General features: G+C 43.0%; 1 protein-coding gene across 1 annotated transcript in view; it reads right to left on the bottom strand.

Moving 5' to 3' along the window:
• The window catches only part of MAPK13 (mitogen-activated protein kinase 13), a 252,293-nt gene that overhangs the window by 115,550 nt on the left and 118,506 nt on the right, over positions 1-18,237 (bottom strand). Inside the window, exon 7 of the mRNA XM_053706810.1 lies at positions 10,722-10,836. Within this exon, the coding sequence (XP_053562785.1) occupies positions 10,722-10,836 (115 nt within the window). The remainder of the gene's footprint in view (positions 1-10,721; positions 10,837-18,237) is intronic.

Raw genomic sequence — 18,237 nt, 5'->3', positions numbered from 1 at the left:
AGCATGGACCCCAGATAGCATAACTCTAAGTCTTGATAGCTGAATATATAATATAAGAGTATAAGCCTGTAATTTTCCCCCTTCCTCCCCTGACTCTCTAGCTGTGTTTTCTTATTTCTATGGCTCTGTAGAGCATTTCCACAGGATGAGCGTGTTAAAATCAAACAACATTGCGTGCATTTAAGTATTGATAGTATAAACAAACAGATATAATAACATAACATTAAATAACAGTTAAACATTTGGATACAATCATGTCGGACCCAGCACATAAGATTTGTACTGCGTATCTCCAACATGGAATCTCTACATTGCATCACTTACATCAGGCGAGGAGTCTCATTCCCCACCTGTGAGTTTAAAGTTTGATCTGCTACTTGGCCATTTTCAGCAACCCATAGGACCGAGGGCAGACCACAAAATGTAGGAGAAGGAGTAGATGTTCTCATCCAGGACATTTATGTATTGCCTGGACTTTTCATGTTTTGGATTTCTTTTTGTTTGTCACTTTCTTCCATTTTGATCTTTGGGATTTAGGCTTTAGTGACGAACTTTCGGAGGGAGCTGATGCTAAATCCTCTCTTGGGATGTCTGGTGGTTCCAAGTCCAGGAGCTTACAGATGTCCGGGATCTCATCAATGGTTTTAAGAGTTAGCATTTTAACATTTTGCATCACTTGTAACGCGAAAGGGAAACCCCATCTGTAGGGGATGTTGTTTTTCCTCAGCAGAAGAGAGGTTTCAGCGCATATCTTCTCTGTAGTGTTTTAATGCAAAGGTCCTGGAAGAACTGAATAATATTGCCCTGAAACTTGAATGTGGGGTTATTCTAGCAGCTAGTAGAAGTTTTTCTCTGTCAGGGAACCGCAAAAGCTTAATTATGACGTCTCGTGGTGGCTGATCTGGTCTGGGCTTCGCTTTTAGGGCCCTATGCGCTCTTTCGATTGGGCAATCAGAGTCCATCGAGTTTCCTAGTATCGCATTGAATAGTTGCTGGAGATAGTTGTGTAGTTCTTCTGCTCCAATGGACTCAGGGATACCTTTAAGTCTGATATTAGAGCGTCTGCTCCGGTTCTCCAGGTCTTCAATCTTTTCTTCTAGATCTTGTATATGCTGGTTATGCGAGTTGAGAGTCTGGGAAACCATTGTAATCTCCTCTCCCATTTCCTCTGTAACTGTTTCTAAGGAATCTACTCGGGTTCCCAACTCGAGCATTTCTGTTTTGATATCCGTAAGACTGTTAGTGACTGCAGTTTGGAAGCTGTCCATTTTTTCCCATAGTTTCTCGAAGTTGGAAGCTATGTCCTGTTTGGACACTAGACCCTGCAGGTCTGCTTTAGTAGCGGGAATTTGATCTGGGGATTCCTCTTCGTTCTCAGAATCCATATCTTCCTCAATTTCCGCTAGGGCGGTTTCTTGAGATTTGGTGATTTTAGGGGCTTTAAAGAAGGTATCTACTGATAAAGATTTTAGGTTTTTGTCTCCTTTAAGTCCTTTTCTTGTAGCCATGTTGTGTAAGTTGGTAGACCAGTTGTTTTCTGTTACTTTTCTTTTGCGGTTTTTCAAGTATCTATCAGGTGTTTCTAAGTTTCTTTATTCCTATTGTGGAGAGGTACCAGTTCCTCCTGACCTCCGCTGAGTAGTAAGGTGTATCTAGCTGTTTCTGCGCCCTCCCTATCTCCTCCCGCTCCTTCCAGAGATATTTAGTAGATAATAAATGTTTCACCCTTCATAGCTTAAGGAAGCCTTTTAGCAAATATATCATCTTCATAGTGTCAATCTATGAGAGGCAGTGACACTGCAAGTGATGCAATAGTGGGTATGGGGTCAGCGTTTAATCATCCATGTCGGACCATCTCAGCATATTATGGCTCTGGCCTCTACATCCCCTGTGTTAACTTTCTCTAGACCTTTTAGCAAGCACTCAGATGGGAAGCTGAAGTAGTCACTGAAAGTTCCCCCCACCCCAGGGAAGCTGTCCTCACTGGACGGAAACGGGAAAAGGAATTGGGGTATGACCTACTGATATTTCAATCAGCAGGAAATGTAGGGGAGAGGGAACCACACAGCGACCCCCAAGCTCCTGAAATATATTGAGAGGGGGGCAGATGGGAAAATGCTGCAGATGATTCTTCTTTATTTGATGTTACACCCTCTCCCCCCCCCCTCTACAGCAATAGCAACTTGTTGCAGCAAATAAAACCTTTTCAGCATGGGTAGTACACTGCATTAAAAGCCTCAGTGTGACTGTCAGATAATCCACAAACAAATCTCCCTTTAGGTGTAGTGCACTAATTTTCCCCAAACCGTGTGATTTCTAGACAGTTTGTGTCTGCAGGGGCATTAAGATCTTCACACACTGAACATATGTAAAATAATATCCGTGAGCCCGTTTCTGATTTGTGGTTTTGAGGGGCTTCTCTTTAATTAGAACTGGGAGCTATGGTGTTGTTAGCTGGCATTGATATTTAGTGTCAGTCACTTTTGCGGTAAGGTAAAGAAAAGGAGAAAGAGACCGGAGCTCCAACTTTCTCTGCTCTGTGTGCTAATGCTCTCAAAATGGCGTCTTTTCGCACCACTGGGCTCTGTGTGATATGACTCAATGTGCGTTATGTATGACTCGGGCTTGGGCGGCCTAAGATCGGCACACATGGGGTGAAAATAAATGAAAATCTTTCCGGTGTAACCTCCGGTGTTTGCTTACCCCTCCGGAGTAGATTTGAAAGTTTGCGTTAGGTGAGCCCACCTATGTCTGCCCTTCTAGCTTTCTTAGATTGTTTAGTCGGCTCCGGAGCAGGGCCCCGACCCTCCGGAGGTGCTGTACGACTGTTGTATTAGTGCAGGTCTCCTTTTCCCTGTGTCTTTATCCTAAAATAGGAGCGTAGTTAAGCGAGTATCTGTTAGAGGGATTCCCCTTCTGTAAATGCGCACCGGCTCTTCTCTCCTCACAAGGTGCAGCTTCCCGTCCGAGCACCCAATTGCTCCTCACAGATGCCCCACTATATAAAATAACAAATTAAGTCCTTTGGGGCAGATTCACTAATAAAAAACACCTAATTACTAAGGATTGTTTGAGGAGCTGCTGTGTGTTGCGTCCATTAAGCTCGGCTGCTAGCTCCGCCCCTTTTGAATATATTTAATGGGACATCAAAGCCCAAATTTTTCTCTTTCATGATTCAGATAGAGAATACAATTTTAAACAACTTTCCAATTTACTTCTATTATCTAATTTGCTTAATTTCTTTCGATCCTGAAGAAATAGCAATGCACATGGGTGAGCCAATCACACAAGGCATCTATGTGTAGCCACCAATCACCAGCTACTGAACCTATCTAGATATGCTTTTCAGCAAAGCATATCAAGATAATTAAACAAATTAGATAATTGAAGTAAATTTGGAAGCTGTTTAAAAACAGAATTTATGTTTACCTGATAAATTTCTTTCTCCAACGGTGTGTCCGGTCCACGGCGTCATCCTTACTTGTGGGATATTCTCTTCCCCAACAGGAAATGGCAAAGAGCCCAGCAAAGCTGGTCACATGATCCCTCCTAGGCTCCGCCTACCCCAGTCATTCGACCGACGTTAAGGAGGAATATTTGCATAGGAGAAACCATATGGTACCGTGGTGACTGTAGTTAAAGAAAATAAAATATCAGACCTGATTAAAAAAACCAGGGCGGGCCGTGGACCGGACACACCGTTGGAGAAAGAAATTTATCAGGTAAACATAAATTCTGTTTTCTCCAACATAGGTGTGTCCGGTCCACGGCGTCATCCTTACTTGTGGGAACCAATACCAAAGCTTTAGGACACGGATGAAGGGAGGGAGCAAATCAGGTCACCTAAATGGAAGGCACCACGGCTTGCAAAACCTTTCTCCCAAAAATAGCCTCAGAAGAAGCAAAAGTATCAAACTTGTAAAATTTGGTAAAAGTGTGCAGTGAAGACCAAGTCGCTGCCCTACATATCTGATCAACAGAAGCCTCGTTCTTGAAGGCCCATGTGGAAGCCACAGCCCTAGTGGAATGAGCTGTGATTCTTTCGGGAGGCTGCCGTCCGGCAGTCTCGTAAGCCAATCTGATGATGCTTTTAATCCAAAAAGAGAGAGAGGTAGAAGTTGCTTTTTGACCTCTCCTTTTACCTGAATAAACAACAAACAAGGAAGATGTTTGTCTAAAATCCTTTGTAGCATCTAAATAGAATTTTAGAGCGCGAACAACATCCAAATTGTGCAACAAACGTTCCTTCTTTGAAACTGGTTTCGGACACAGAGAAGGTACGATAATCTCCTGGTTAATGTTTTTGTTAGAAACAACCTTTGGAAGAAAACCAGGTTTAGTACGTAAAACCACCTTATCTGCATGGAACACCAGATAAGGAGGAGAACACTGCAGAGCAGATAATTCTGAAACTCTTCTAGCAGAAGAAATTGCAACTAAAAACAAAACTTTCCAAGATAATAACTTAATATCAACGGAATGTAAGGGTTCAAACGGAACCCCCTGAAGAACTGAAAGAACTAAATTGAGACTCCAAGGAGGAGTCAAAGGTTTGTAAACAGGCTTGATTCTAACCAGAGCCTGAACAAAGGCTTGAACATCTGGCACAGCTGCCAGCTTTTTGTGAAGTAACACCGACAAGGCAGAAATCTGTCCCTTCAGGGAACTTGCAGATAATCCTTTTTCCAATCCTTCTTGAAGGAAGGATAGAATCCTAGGAATCTTAACCTTGTCCCAAGGGAATCCTTTAGATTCACACCAACAGATATATTTTTTCCAAATTTTGTGGTAAATCTTTCTAGTTACAGGCTTTCTGGCCTGAACAAGAGTATCGATAACAGAATCTGAGAATCCTCGCTTCGATAAAATCAAGCGTTCAATCTCCAAGCAGTCAGCTGGAGTGAAACCAGATTCGGATGTTCGAACGGACCCTGAACAAGAAGGTCTCGTCTCAAAGGTAGCTTCCAAGGTGGAGCCGATGACATATTCACCAGATCTGCATACCAAGTCCTGCGTGGCCACGCAGGAGCTATCAAGATCACCGACGCCCTCTCCTGATTGATCCTGGCTACCAGCCTGGGGATGAGAGGAAATGGCGGGAACACATAAGCTAGTTTGAAGGTCCAAGGTGCTACTAGTGCATCCACTAGAGCCGCCTTGGGATCCCTGGATCTGGCCCCGTAGCAAGGAACTTTGAAGTTCTGACGAGAGGCCATCAGATCCATGTCTGGAATGCCCCACAGGTGAGTGACTTGGGCAAAGATTTCCGGATGGAGTTCCCACTCCCCCGGATGCAATGTCTGACGACTCAGAAAATCCGCTTCCCAATTTTCCACTCCTGGGATGTGGATAGCAGACAGGTGGCAGGAGTGAGACTCCGCCCATAGAATAATTTTGGTCACTTCTTTCATCGCTAGGGAACTCCTTGTTCCCCCCTGATGGTTGATGTACGCAACAGTTGTCATGTTGTCTGATTGAAACCGTATGAACTTGGTCCTCGCTAGCTGAGGCCAAGCCTTGAGAGCATTGAATATCGCTCTCAGTTCCAGAATATTTATCGGTAGAAGAGATTCTTCCCGAGACCAAAGACCCTGAGCTTTCAGGGATCCCCAGACCGCGCCCCAGCCCATCAGACTGGCGTCGGTCGTGACAATGACCCACTCTGGTCTGCGGAATGTCATCCCTTGTGACAGGTTGTCCAGGGACAGCCACCAACGGAGTGAGTCTCTGGTCCTCTGATTTACTTGTATCTTCGGAGACAAGTCTGTATAGTCCCCATTCCACTGACTGAGCATGCACAGTTGTAATGGTCTTAGATGAATGCGCGCAAAAGGAACTATGTCCATTGCCGCTACCATCAACCCGATCACTTCCATGCACTGAGCTATGGAAGGAAGAGGAACGGAATGAAGTATCCGACAAGAGTCTAGAAGTTTTGTTTTTCTGACCTCTGTCAGAAAAATCCTCATTTGTAAGGAGTCTATAATTGTTCCCAAGAAGGGAACCCTTGTTGACGGGGATAGAGAACTCTTTTCCACGTTCACTTTCCAACCGTGAGATCTGAGAAAGGCCAGGACGATGTCCGTGTGAGCCTTTGCTTGAGGAAGGGACGACGCTTGAATCAGAATGTCGTCCAAGTAAGGTACTACCGCAATGCCCCTTGGTCGTAGCACAGCTAGAAGGGACCCTAGTACCTTTGTGAAAATCCTTGGAGCAGTGGCTAATCCGAAAGGAAGCGCCACGAACTGGTAATGTTTGTCCAGGAATGCGAACCTTAGGAACCGATGATGTTCCTTGTGGATAGGAATATGTAGATACGCATCCTTTAAATCCACCGTGGTCATGAATTGACCTTCCTGGATGGAAGGAAGAATAGTTCGAATGGTTTCCATCTTGAACGATGGAACCTTGAGAAACTTGTTTAAGATCTTGAGATCTAAGATTGGTCTGAACGTTCCCTCTTTTTTGGGAACTATGAACAGATTGGAGTAGAACCCCATCCCTTGTTCTCTTAATGGAACAGGATGAATCACTCCCATTTTTAACAGGTCTTCTACACAATGTAAGAACGCCTGTCTTTTTATGTGGTCTGAAGACAACTGAGACCTGTGGAACCTCCCCCTTGGGGGAAGTCCCTTGAATTCCAGAAGATAACCTTGGGAGACTATTTCTAGCGCCCAAGGATCCAGAACATCTCTTGCCCAAGCCTGAGCGAAGAGAGAGAGTCTGCCCCCCACCAGATCCGGTCCCGGATCGGGGGCCAACATTTCATGCTGTCTTGGTAGCAGTGGCAGGTTTCTTGGCCTGCTTTCCCTTGTTCCAGCCTTGCATTGGTCTCCAAGCTGGCTTGGCTTGAGAAGTATTACCCTCTTGCTTAGAGGACGTAGCACTTTGGGCTGGTCCGTTTTTACGAAAGGGACGAAAATTAGGTCTATTTTTTGCCTTGAAAGGCCGATCCTGAGGAAGGGCGTGGCCCTTACCCCCAGTGATATCAGAGATAATCTCTTTCAAGTCAGGGCCAAACAGCGTTTTCCCCTTGAAAGGAATGTTTAGTAGCTTGTTCTTGGAAGACGCATCAGCCGACCAAGATTTCAACCAAAGCGCTCTGCGCGCCACAATAGCAAACCCAGAATTCTTAGCCGCTAACTTAGCCAATTGCAAAGAGGCGTCTAGAGTGAAAGAATTAGCCAATTTGAGAGCATTGATTCTGTCCAAAATCTCCTCATAAGGAGGAGAGTCACTATCGAGCACCTTAATCAGTTCATCAAACCAGAAATATGCGGCTGTAGTGACAGGGACAATGCATGAAATGGTTTGTAGAAGGTAACCCTGCTGAACAAACATCTTTTTAAGCAAACCTTCTAATTTTTTATCCATAGGATCTTTGAAAGCACAACTATCCTCTATGGGAATAGTGGTGCGTTTGTTTAAAGTAGAAACCGCTCCCTCGACCTTGGGGACTGACTGCCATAAGTCCTTTCTGGGGTCGACCATAGGAAACAATTTTTTAAATATGGGGGGAGGGACGAAAGGAATACCGGGCCTTTCCCATTCTTTATTAACAATGTCCGCCACCCGCTTGGGTATAGGAAAAGCTTCTGGGAGCCCCGGCACCTCTAGGAACTTGTCCATTTTACATAGTTTCTCTGGTATGACTAAATTTTCACAATCATCCAGAGTGGATAATACCTCCTTAAGCAAAATGCGGAGATGTTCCAATTTAAATTTAAATGTAATCACATCAGATTCAGCCTGCTGAGAAATGTTCCCTAAATCAGTAATTTCTCCCTCAGACAAAACCTCCCTGGCCCCCTCAGATTGGGTTAGGGGCCCTTCAGAGATATTAATATCAGCGTCGTCATGCTCTTCAGTAACTAAAACAGAGCAGTCACGCTTACGCTGACAAGTGTTCGTTTTGGCTAAAATGTTTTTGACAGAATTATCCATTACAGCCGTTAATTGTTGCATAGTAAGGAGTATTGGCGCGCTAGATGTACTAGGGGCCTCCTGAGTGGGCAAGACTCGTGTAGACGAAGGAGGGAATGATGCAGTACCATGCTTACTCCCCTCACTTGAGGAATCATCTTGGGCATCATTGTCATTATCACATAAATCACATTTATTTAAATGAATAGGAATTCTGGCTTCCCCACATTCAGAACACAGTCTATCTGGTAGTTCAGACATGTTAAACAGGCATAAACTTGATAAGAAAGTACAAAAAACGTTTTAAAATAAAACCGTTACTGTCACTTTAAATTTTAAACTGAACACACTTTATTACTGCAATTGCGAAAAAACATGAAGGAATTGTTCAAAATTCACCAAATTTTCACCACAGCGTCTTAAAGCCTTGAAAATATTGCACACCAATTTTGGAAGCTTTAACCCTTAAAATAACGGAACCGGAGCCGTTTTAAGCTTTAAACCCCTTTACAGTCCCTGGTATCTGCTTTGCTGAGACCCAACCAAACCCAAAGGGGAATACGATACCAAATGACGCCTTCAGAAGTCTTTTATAAGTATCAGAGCTCCTCTCACATGCGACTGCATGCCATGCCTCTCAAAAACAAGTGCGCAACACCGGCGCGAAAATGAGACTCTGCCTATGCTTTGGGAAAGCCCCTAAAGAATAAGGTGTCTAAAACAGTGCCTGCCGATATTATTATATCAAAATACCCAGAATAAATGATTCCTCAAGGCTAAATAAGTGTTAATATCAATCGATTTAGCCCAAAACAAGTCTACAGTTTAAATAAGCCCTTGTGAAGCCCTTATTTACTATCGTAATAAACATGGCTTACCGGATCCCATAGGGAAAATGACAGCTTCCAGCATTACATCGTCTTGTTAGAATGTGTCATACCTCAAGCAGCAAAGGACTGCAAACTGTTCCCCCAACTGAAGTTAATTGCTCTCAACAGTCCTGTGTGGAACAGCCATGGATTTTAGTTACGGTTGCTAAAATCATTTTCCTCATACAAACAGAATTCTTCATCTCTTTTCTGTTTCTGAGTAAATAGTACGTACCAGCACTATTTGAAAATAACAAACTCTTGATTGAATAAAGAAAAACTACAGTTAAACACTAAAAAACTCTAAGCCATCTCCGTGGAGATGTTGCCTGTACAACGGCAAAGAGAATGACTGGGGTAGGCGGAGCCTAGGAGGGATCATGTGACCAGCTTTGCTGGGCTCTTTGCCATTTCCTGTTGGGGAAGAGAATATCCCACAAGTAAGGATGACGCCGTGGACCGGACACACCTATGTTGGAGAAATGGTATGCTCTTTCTAAATCATGAAAGAAAAATATTGGGGTTCATGTCCCTTTAATAAAACAGTTTAGGTTAGCCATAACCTGTACATTTGGTAGATAAGCCAGCGCCTCATAGGAAAAAGAAAAAAAAAGTAAGCCTTGATTTGCTTGATGAGAGAAAAATGATTAATCTATGGAATGTGATAACAGAGATATCTAAAAATAACAATAGCATGAGAACCAAACTAGAAGGCCATTCTATTTTATCTTCAAGCCAAAAAAGTTTGCAAGACTGTTTAACCATTTCAGCAGCAATATAGTAGGGGGGGGGGGGGGAAAGCCTTTTTTATGTTGTCAAATTTCTCAGAATATACTGAATCAGTTTAGTTAAAGGGACATTACATCCAAAATTGGAATCCACATGGATGCATTTTAGTTTTAGATACAAGCGTTTTTGAAACACAAAATCTTTCCTTTAATGATTCAGATAGAGCATGCAATTGTAAAAAAAAAAAAAAAAAGTTCAAATTTACATCTATTATCAATTTTTCTTTTGGTATCTTTTGTTGAAAAGCAAGGACGTGTGCTTAGGAGCATTTCTGAAGCATTATATGGCAGGATTGTTGCAATAATGTTATTTGCAAGAACACTAGATGGCAGCACTATTTCCTGCCATAGAGTGCTCCAGATGCCTACATAGGTATCTCAACACAGAATATCATAGGAAGAAAGCAAATTTGATAATAGAAGTAAATTGAAAAAAAAATAAAAATAAATTGTATGCTTTGTCTGAATAACAAATGAAAATGTTTGGGTTTTATATCCCTTTAAGTATGCACTGTGCACCAGCATTTTAAACACAGAGAGCCTAAGATGCTTGTAGCATCTGGTAATGACTCAGTTTGTTAATTGCTTACATGATACAAGCCCCACTGGCACTGTGAGAAGCTGCAGTATTAAAATGCTGGTGCACTGAGAATATCTATGCTTTACATGCAGAGAACTAAAAAACACTGATAACTTTTACTAGAAGCATTTTTGCCAATACATGTATATTGCTAATATATTTCTATTCAAGTATGCAATTCATCTATGTGCATTTTAATGTTGAAGGGATAGTCCTTTAACCTGCAGGCACTATATACATTATATATATAGTAATAATTTTACATTAGTCCCGAACAAGTAAAATTGAAGCAGAGGAGTCAAAACTTTGGCTTGTTTTTAATTTGTATATTTAACACTGAGTGGACTAGTCAATTTTTTCCCTTTGCTTTAGTAACTTTTCTTCCTTTTATGTGTGTAATCTGTGTGTCTTTTTCTCTCAATGGCTTTGTCACCCTTGTTTGCATCTCTGTTTACCTTGTTGAATGCAAGAGTGTGTGTGGCTGTAGGTTAGGAACCTAGATAATCAATGTCCTTAAAACATTCAAGATTGTAATATAAATACACAGACTGTTCTTACCGGTCTTGTTATAATGCATCCAATTAAGTATGACTTCCGGTGCCCTGTACCAACGAGTCACCACATAACCGGTCATTTCAGCATCTGCATGTCTGGCTAGACCAAAGTCTAAAATCTGTAAGAAAGCAGATATCTCATTTTAAAATGACAACTATTTAGTGACATCTAGACTAGCAAGTCCTGCTTGCTTTTAATATATCTAAAATTATTACAATGTAAACAGGAGTCCATGTTAGGGACTTCTGAATGAATATTAAAGAGTAAGAAATAAAGCAACAAGACTCATGGATTAACATACAGAAAAGTGGGGGCGTGTCTGGGCAGTGGCCATGATCGGTCGCATCTCTAGTGGCTGCTGATGTAATTAAGATAATCCGCAGATTATCTCATGTTTAACAGCTCATCTCACTACAAAACCAATATACATTAATATAGAAGCTTTTATACGCATCTGGTTATATTTATTGTCGGCCTGGTCACATTGGTACCCTAGACTGGACTGGTGAATTGGATGGTGGTGGCTTACTCAGCAACACCCCCTCCTAGATCTCAGAGTAAAGCAGTAGTTTATCTGCCTATTTAGCAATATCATCAACCTGAAGGAGTTAAATGCAACCTTGCTTGCTCTACTCACTAAATTTGAGCAACAGATGTCTAGAAGATTTGATGGTCTTCTCTCACTCGTAAAGTATGGAGACATGGACGGACACACCAGACATCCTGTGGCTCTCAGGGCCCGACGTTACACCACCAATCTCTAAGCAACCAAACATGGAGAGGTCCCTCTCACCCCGAATGGAGACATCTGGCATTCAGGAGAGATTTACAGAGTATGAGGGTGATGCCCGCATCATGCTACCTCTTTCCGACAGTTTACCCTGTCTCGAAACACCTGACCTGGGCTCTAGTTCCTTGGAGAAGGATTTGAGCGGGTTTGGAGAGTCCCTTCTGCCTCTGCAGAGTCCAGCGATGTGGCATCCAGTTGCCTCAGATGTCTACCTTTGCCAGCAGGCAAACCTGTGTAATTTTTCCTGGGTCTGCTACTGGGATAGTGCGGCTGGCTTCCCTGGTCGAGACCTGCAGTGTTTATGTTCTTCTCCAACTGAGAGACATGCCATGCTGGAGTCGACTTTGCCACTTGTGTCCCAGAAATTTCAAGAAGACCAGAGTATTCTGGATGACTTGAAGATTATAAAAGGGGTTAGAGAAGATTTGTCTGTACACAGAAAGCATGATACCGGAGTTACTAGAGTTGATTGCTTTAACAAAGGGGTGACAGAGGGACTCAATACATGCTCTTAGATTTGAAAATGTTTGCTCTGTTTATGGTCCCCCTCTAATGAGAACATATGACACCTATAATTCTTCTCATAATCTTAAGACTCCTATGCCCCCATGTTTGTGTGTATGTTATAATTTTGTATCCCACTGGAAGTGAAATTATTAGCATAGAAACATTTCATAAGCCCGTATTGCATGTTTAGTTGGTAGTGTTGTTTGTAGTAGAATAGCATGTTTGTAATTCTTTATAGTTCAATGACTGCATTGATGTCTTCTTGTTATTCCAAACTAAATAGATCATGATCCATAGCAGTACCACATCCTACTTATAGAAAGAGAGCTCTCTTCAGATAATATTTTCTCCTGAAACAAACACTTTAAATAACTTTCTCACAAACTGATACTATAAGCATCAAGGTCTGATATTTCTATGCCCACTACTTAGCCTAAACAGGTTCCTATTCCTACTATGGCAACTACTTTTAAAAAGGTGTGATTAGTCTCTTCCAAGTGAATCACTTCTATCAAACATATTTTCAAGTTTATGCATGTCTCACTAGGCATATATTTGAGGGTCTTATAATTGTCAGCACTAATAGCTGAGACTCCTCTTGGAGAGGTTGCAATGCTATAGTTTTTAAATGGGCCAGTGGAGTGCTGGAATAATCTCCTCCAGAAACATAGCTCTTCAGTGTCTTATTTAGAGTATTGCTTTATGTTTTATTTTGCCTTTATATTGATGTTCTAAAATAAGGCCAAAAAGTGGTCTCACGTTATTGCTAATCTTCCTTATGTCAACCAGATGAATGATGATGGGTCCAAAAGTGACCTTTCAATGGAAGAATTTTCTAACAAAAACAGAATTTATGTTTACCTGATAAATTACTTTCTCCAACGGTGTGTCCGGTCCACGGCGTCATCCTTACTTGTGGGATATTCTCTTCCCCAACAGGAAATGGCAAAGAGCCCAGCAAAGCTGGTCACATGATCCCTCCTAGGCTCCGCCTACCCCAGTCATTCGACCGACGTTAAGGAGGAATATTTGCATAGGAGAAACCATATGGTACCGTGGTGACTGTAGTTAAAGAAAATAAATTATCAGACCTGATTAAAAAAACTAGGGCGGGCCGTGGACCGGACACACCGTTGGAGAAAGTAATTTATCAGGTAAACATAAATTCTGTTTTCTCCAACATAGGTGTGTCCGGTCCACGGCGTCATCCTTACTTGTGGGAACCAATACCAAAGCTTTAGGACACGGATGAAGGGAGGGAGCAAATCAGGTCACCTAAATGGAAGGCACCACGGCTTGCAAAACCTTTCTCCCAAAAATAGCCTCAGAAGAAGCAAAAGTATCAAACTTGTAAAATTTGGTAAAAGTGTGCAGTGAAGACCAAGTCGCTGCCCTACATATCTGATCAACAGAAGCCTCGTTCTTGAAGGCCCATGTGGAAGCCACAGCCCTAGTGGAATGAGCCGTGATTCTTTCGGGAGGCTGCCGTCCGGCAGTCTCGTAAGCCAATCTGATGATGCTTTTAATCCAAAAAGAGAGAGAGGTAGAAGTTGCTTTTTGACCTCTCCTTTTACCGGAATAAACAACAAACAAGGAAGATGTTTGTCTAAAATCCTTTGTAGCATCTAAATAGAATTTTAGAGCGCGAACAACATCCAAATTGTGCAACAAACGTTCCTTCTTTGAAACTGGTTTCGGACACAGAGAAGGTACGATAATCTCCTGGTTAATGTTTTTGTTAGAAACAACTTTTGGAATAAAACCAGGTTTAGTACGTAAAACCACCTTATCTGCATGGAACACCAGATAAGGAGGAGAACACTGCAGAGCAGATAATTCAGAAACTCTTCTAGCAGAAGAAATTGCAACTAAAAACAAAACTTTCCAAGATAATAACTTAATATCAACGGAATGTAAGGGTTCAAACGGAACCCCCTGAAGAACTGAAAGAACTAAGTTGAGACTCCAAGGAGGAGTCAAAGGTTTGTAAACAGGCTTAATTCTAACCAGAGCCTGAACAAAGGCTTGAACATCTGGCACAGCTGCCAGCTTTTTGTGAAGTAACACAGACAAGGCAGAAATCTGTCCCTTCAGGGAACTAGCAGATAATCCTTTTTCCAATCCTTCTTGAAGGAAGGATAGAATCTTAGGAATCTTAACCTTGTCCCAAGGGAATCCTTTAGATTCACACCAACAGATATATTTTTTCCAAATTTTGTGGTAAATCTTTCTAGTTACAGGCTTTCTGGCCTGAACAAGAGTATCGATAACAGAATCTGAGGACCCTCGCTTCGATAAGATCAAGCGTTCAATCTCCAAGCAGTCAGCTGGAGTGAAACCAGATTCGGATGTTCGAACGGACCCTGAACAAGAAGGTCTCGTCTCAAAGGTAGCTTCCAAGGTGGAGCCGATGACATATTCACCAGATCTGCATACCAAGTCCTGCGTGGCCACTCAGGAGCTATCAAGATCACCGACGCCCTCTCCTGATTGATCCTGGCTACCAGCCTGGGGATGAGAGGAAACGGCGGGAACACATAAGCTAGTTTGAAGGTCCAAGGTGCTAATAGTGCATCCACTAGAGCCGCCTTGGGATCCCTGGATCTGGACCCGTAGCAAGGAACTTTGAAGTTCTGACGAGAGGCCATCAGATCCATGTCTGGAATGCCCCACAGCCGAGTGACTTGGGCAAAGATTTCCGGATGGAGTTCCCACTCCCCCGGATGCAATGTCTGACGACTCAGAAAATCCGCTTCCCAATTTTCCACTCCTGGGATGTGGATAGCAGACAGGTGGCAGGAGTGAGACTCCGCCCATAGAATTATTTTGGTCACTTCTTCCATCGCTAGGGAACTCCTTGTTCCCCCCTGATGGTTGATGTACGCAACAGTTGTCATGTTGTCTGATTGAAACCGTATGAACTTGGCCCTCGCTAGCTGAGGCCAAGCCTTGAGAGCATTGAATATCGCTCTCAGTTCCAGAATATTTATCGGTAGAAGAGATTCTTCCCGAGACCAAAGACCCTGAGCTTTCAGGGATCCCCAGACCGCGCCCCAGCCCATCAGACTGGCGTCGGTCGTGACGATGACCCACTCCGGTCTGCGGAATGTCATCCCTTGTGACAGGTTGTCCAGGGACAGCCACCAACGGAGTGAGTCTCTGGTCCTCTGATTTACTTGTATCTTCGGAGACAAGTCTGTATAGTCCCCATTCCACTGACTGAGCATGCACAGTTGTAATGGTCTTAGATGAATGCGCGCAAAAGGAACTATGTCCATTGCCGCTACCATCAAACCGATCACTTCCATGCACTGCGCTATGGAAGGAAGAGGAACGGAATGAAGTATCCGACAAGAGTCTAGAAGTTTTGTTTTTCTGGCCTCTGTCAGAAAAATCCTCATTTCTAAGGAGTCTATTATTGTTCCCAAGAAGGGAACCCTTGTTGACGGAGATAGAGAACTCTTTTCCACGTTCACTTTCCATCCGTGAGATCTGAGAAAGGCCAGGACAATGTCCGTGTGAGCCTTTGCTTGAGGAAGGGACGACGCTTGAATCAGAATGTCGTCCAAGTAAGGTACTACAGCAATGCCCCTTGGTCTTAGCACAGCTAGAAGGGACCCTAGTACCTTTGTGAAAATCCTTGGAGCAGTGGCTAATCCGAAAGGAAGCGCCACAAACTGGTAATGCTTGTCCAGGAATGCGAACCTTAGGAACCGATGATGTTCCTTGTGGATAGGAATATGTAGATACGCATCCTTTAAATCCACTGTGGTCATGAATTGACCTTCCTGGATGGAAGGAAGAATAGTTCGAATGGTTTCCATCTTGAACGATGGAACCTTGAGAAACTTGTTTAAGATCTTGAGATCCAAGATTGGTCTGAACGTTCCCTCTTTTTTGGGAACTATGAACAGATTGGAGTAGAACCCCATCCCTTGTTCTCTTAATGGAACAGGATGAATCACTCCCATTTTTAACAGGTCTTCTACACAATGTAAGAATGCCTGTCTTTTTATGTGGTCTGAAGACAACTGAGACCTGTGGAACCTCCCCCTTGGGGGAAGCCCCTTGAATTCCAGAAGATAACCTTGGGAGACTATTTCTAGCGCCCAAGGATCCAGAACATCTCTTGCCCAAGCCCGAGCGAAGAGAGAGAGTCTGCCCCCCACCAGATCCGGTCCCGGATCGGGGGCCAACATTTCATGTTGTCTTGGTAGCAGTGGCAGGTTTCTTGGCCTGCTTTCCCTTGTTCCAGCCTTGCATTGGTCTCCAAGCTGGCTTGGCTTGAGAAGTATTACCCTCTTGCTTAGAGGACGTAGCACTTTGGGCTGGTCCGTTTCTACGAAAGGGACGAAAATTAGGTTTATTTTTGGCCTTGAAAGGCCGATCCTGAGGCAGGGCATGGCCCTTACCCCCAGTGATATCAGAGATAATCTCTTTCAAGTCAGGGCCAAACAGCGTTTTCCCCTTGAAAGGAATGTTAAGTAGCTTGTTCTTGGAAGACGCATCAGCTGACCAAGATTTCAACCAAAGCGCTCTGCGCGCCACAATAGCAAACCCAGAATTCTTAGCCGCTAACCTAGCCAATTGCAAAGTGGCGTCTAGGGTGAAAGAATTAGCCAATTTGAGAGCATTGATTCTGTCCATAATCTCCTCATAAGGAGGAGAATCACTATCGACCGCCTTTATCAGCTCATCGAACCAGAAACATGCGGCTGTAGCTACAGGGACAATGCATGAAATTGGTTGTAGAAGGTAACCCTGCTGAACAAACATCTTTTTAAGCAAACCTTCTAATTTTTTATCCATAGGATCTTTGAAAGCACAACTATCCTCTATGGGTATAGTGGTGCGTTTGTTTAAAGTGGAAACCGCTCCCTCGACCTTGGGGACTGTCTGCCATAAGTCCTTTCTGGCGTCGACCATAGGAAACAATTTTTTAAATATGGGGGGAGGGACGAAAGGAATACCGGGCCTTTCCCATTCTTTATTAACAATGTCCGCCACCCGCTTGGGTATAGGAAAAGCTTCTGGGAGCCCCGGGACCTCTAGGAACTTGTCCATTTTACATAGTTTCTCTGGGATGACCAACTTGTCACAATCATCCAGAGTGGATAATACCTCCTTAAGCAGAATGCGGAGATGTTCCAACTTAAATTTAAATGTAATCACATCAGGTTCAGCTTGTTGAGAAATGTTCCCTGAATCAGTAATTTCTCCCTCAGACAAAACCTCCCTGGCCCCATCAGACTGGGTTAGGGGCCCTTCAGAACCATTATTATCAGCGTCGTCATGCTCTTCAGTATCTAAAACAGAGCAGTCGCGCTTACGCTGATAAGTGTTCATTTTGGCTAAAATGTTTTTGACAGAATTATCCATTACAGCCGTTAATTGTTGCATAGTAAGGAGTATTGGCGCGCTAGATGTACTAGGGGCCTCCTGAGTGGGCAAGACTCGTGTAGACGAAGGAGGGAATGATGCAGTACCATGCTTACTCCCCTCACTTGAGGAATCATCTTGGGCATCATTGTCATTGTCACATAAATCACATTTATTTAAATGAATGGGAATTCTGGCTTCCCCACATTCAGAACACAGTCTATCTGGTAGTTCAGACATGTTAAACAGGCATAAACTTGATAACAAAGTACAAAAAACGTTTTAAAATAAAACCGTTACTGTCACTTTAAATTTTAAACTGAACACACTTTATTACTGCAATTGCGAAAAAACATGAAGGAATTGTTCAAAATTCACCAAATTTTCACCAGTGTCTTAAAAGTATTGCACACCAAATTTGGAAGCTTTAACCCTTAAAATAACGGAACCGGAGCCGTTTTTAACTTTAACCCCTTTACAGTCCCTGGTATCTGCTTTGCTGAGACCCAACCAAGCCCAAAGGGGAATACGATACCAAATGACGCCTTCAGAAAGTCTTTTCTAAGTATCAGAGCTCCTCTCACATGCGACTGCATGTCATGCCTCTCAAAAACAAGTGCGCAACACCGGCGCGAAAATGAGGCTCTGCCTATGATTTGGGAAAGCCCCTAAAGAATAAGGTGTCTAAAACAGTGCCTGCCGATATTATTATATCAAAATACCCAGAATAAATGATTCCTCAAGGCTAAATATGTGTTAATAATGAATCGATTTAGCCCAGAAAAAGTCTACAGTCTTAATAAGCCCTTGTGAAGCCCTTATTTACGATCTTAATAAACATGG

Source organism: Bombina bombina, chromosome 3 (assembly GCF_027579735.1).
Source record: "Bombina bombina isolate aBomBom1 chromosome 3, aBomBom1.pri, whole genome shotgun sequence".
NCBI lineage: Eukaryota > Metazoa > Chordata > Amphibia > Anura > Bombinatoridae > Bombina > Bombina bombina.
This window is presented reverse-complemented; position numbering and strand designations above follow the sequence as displayed.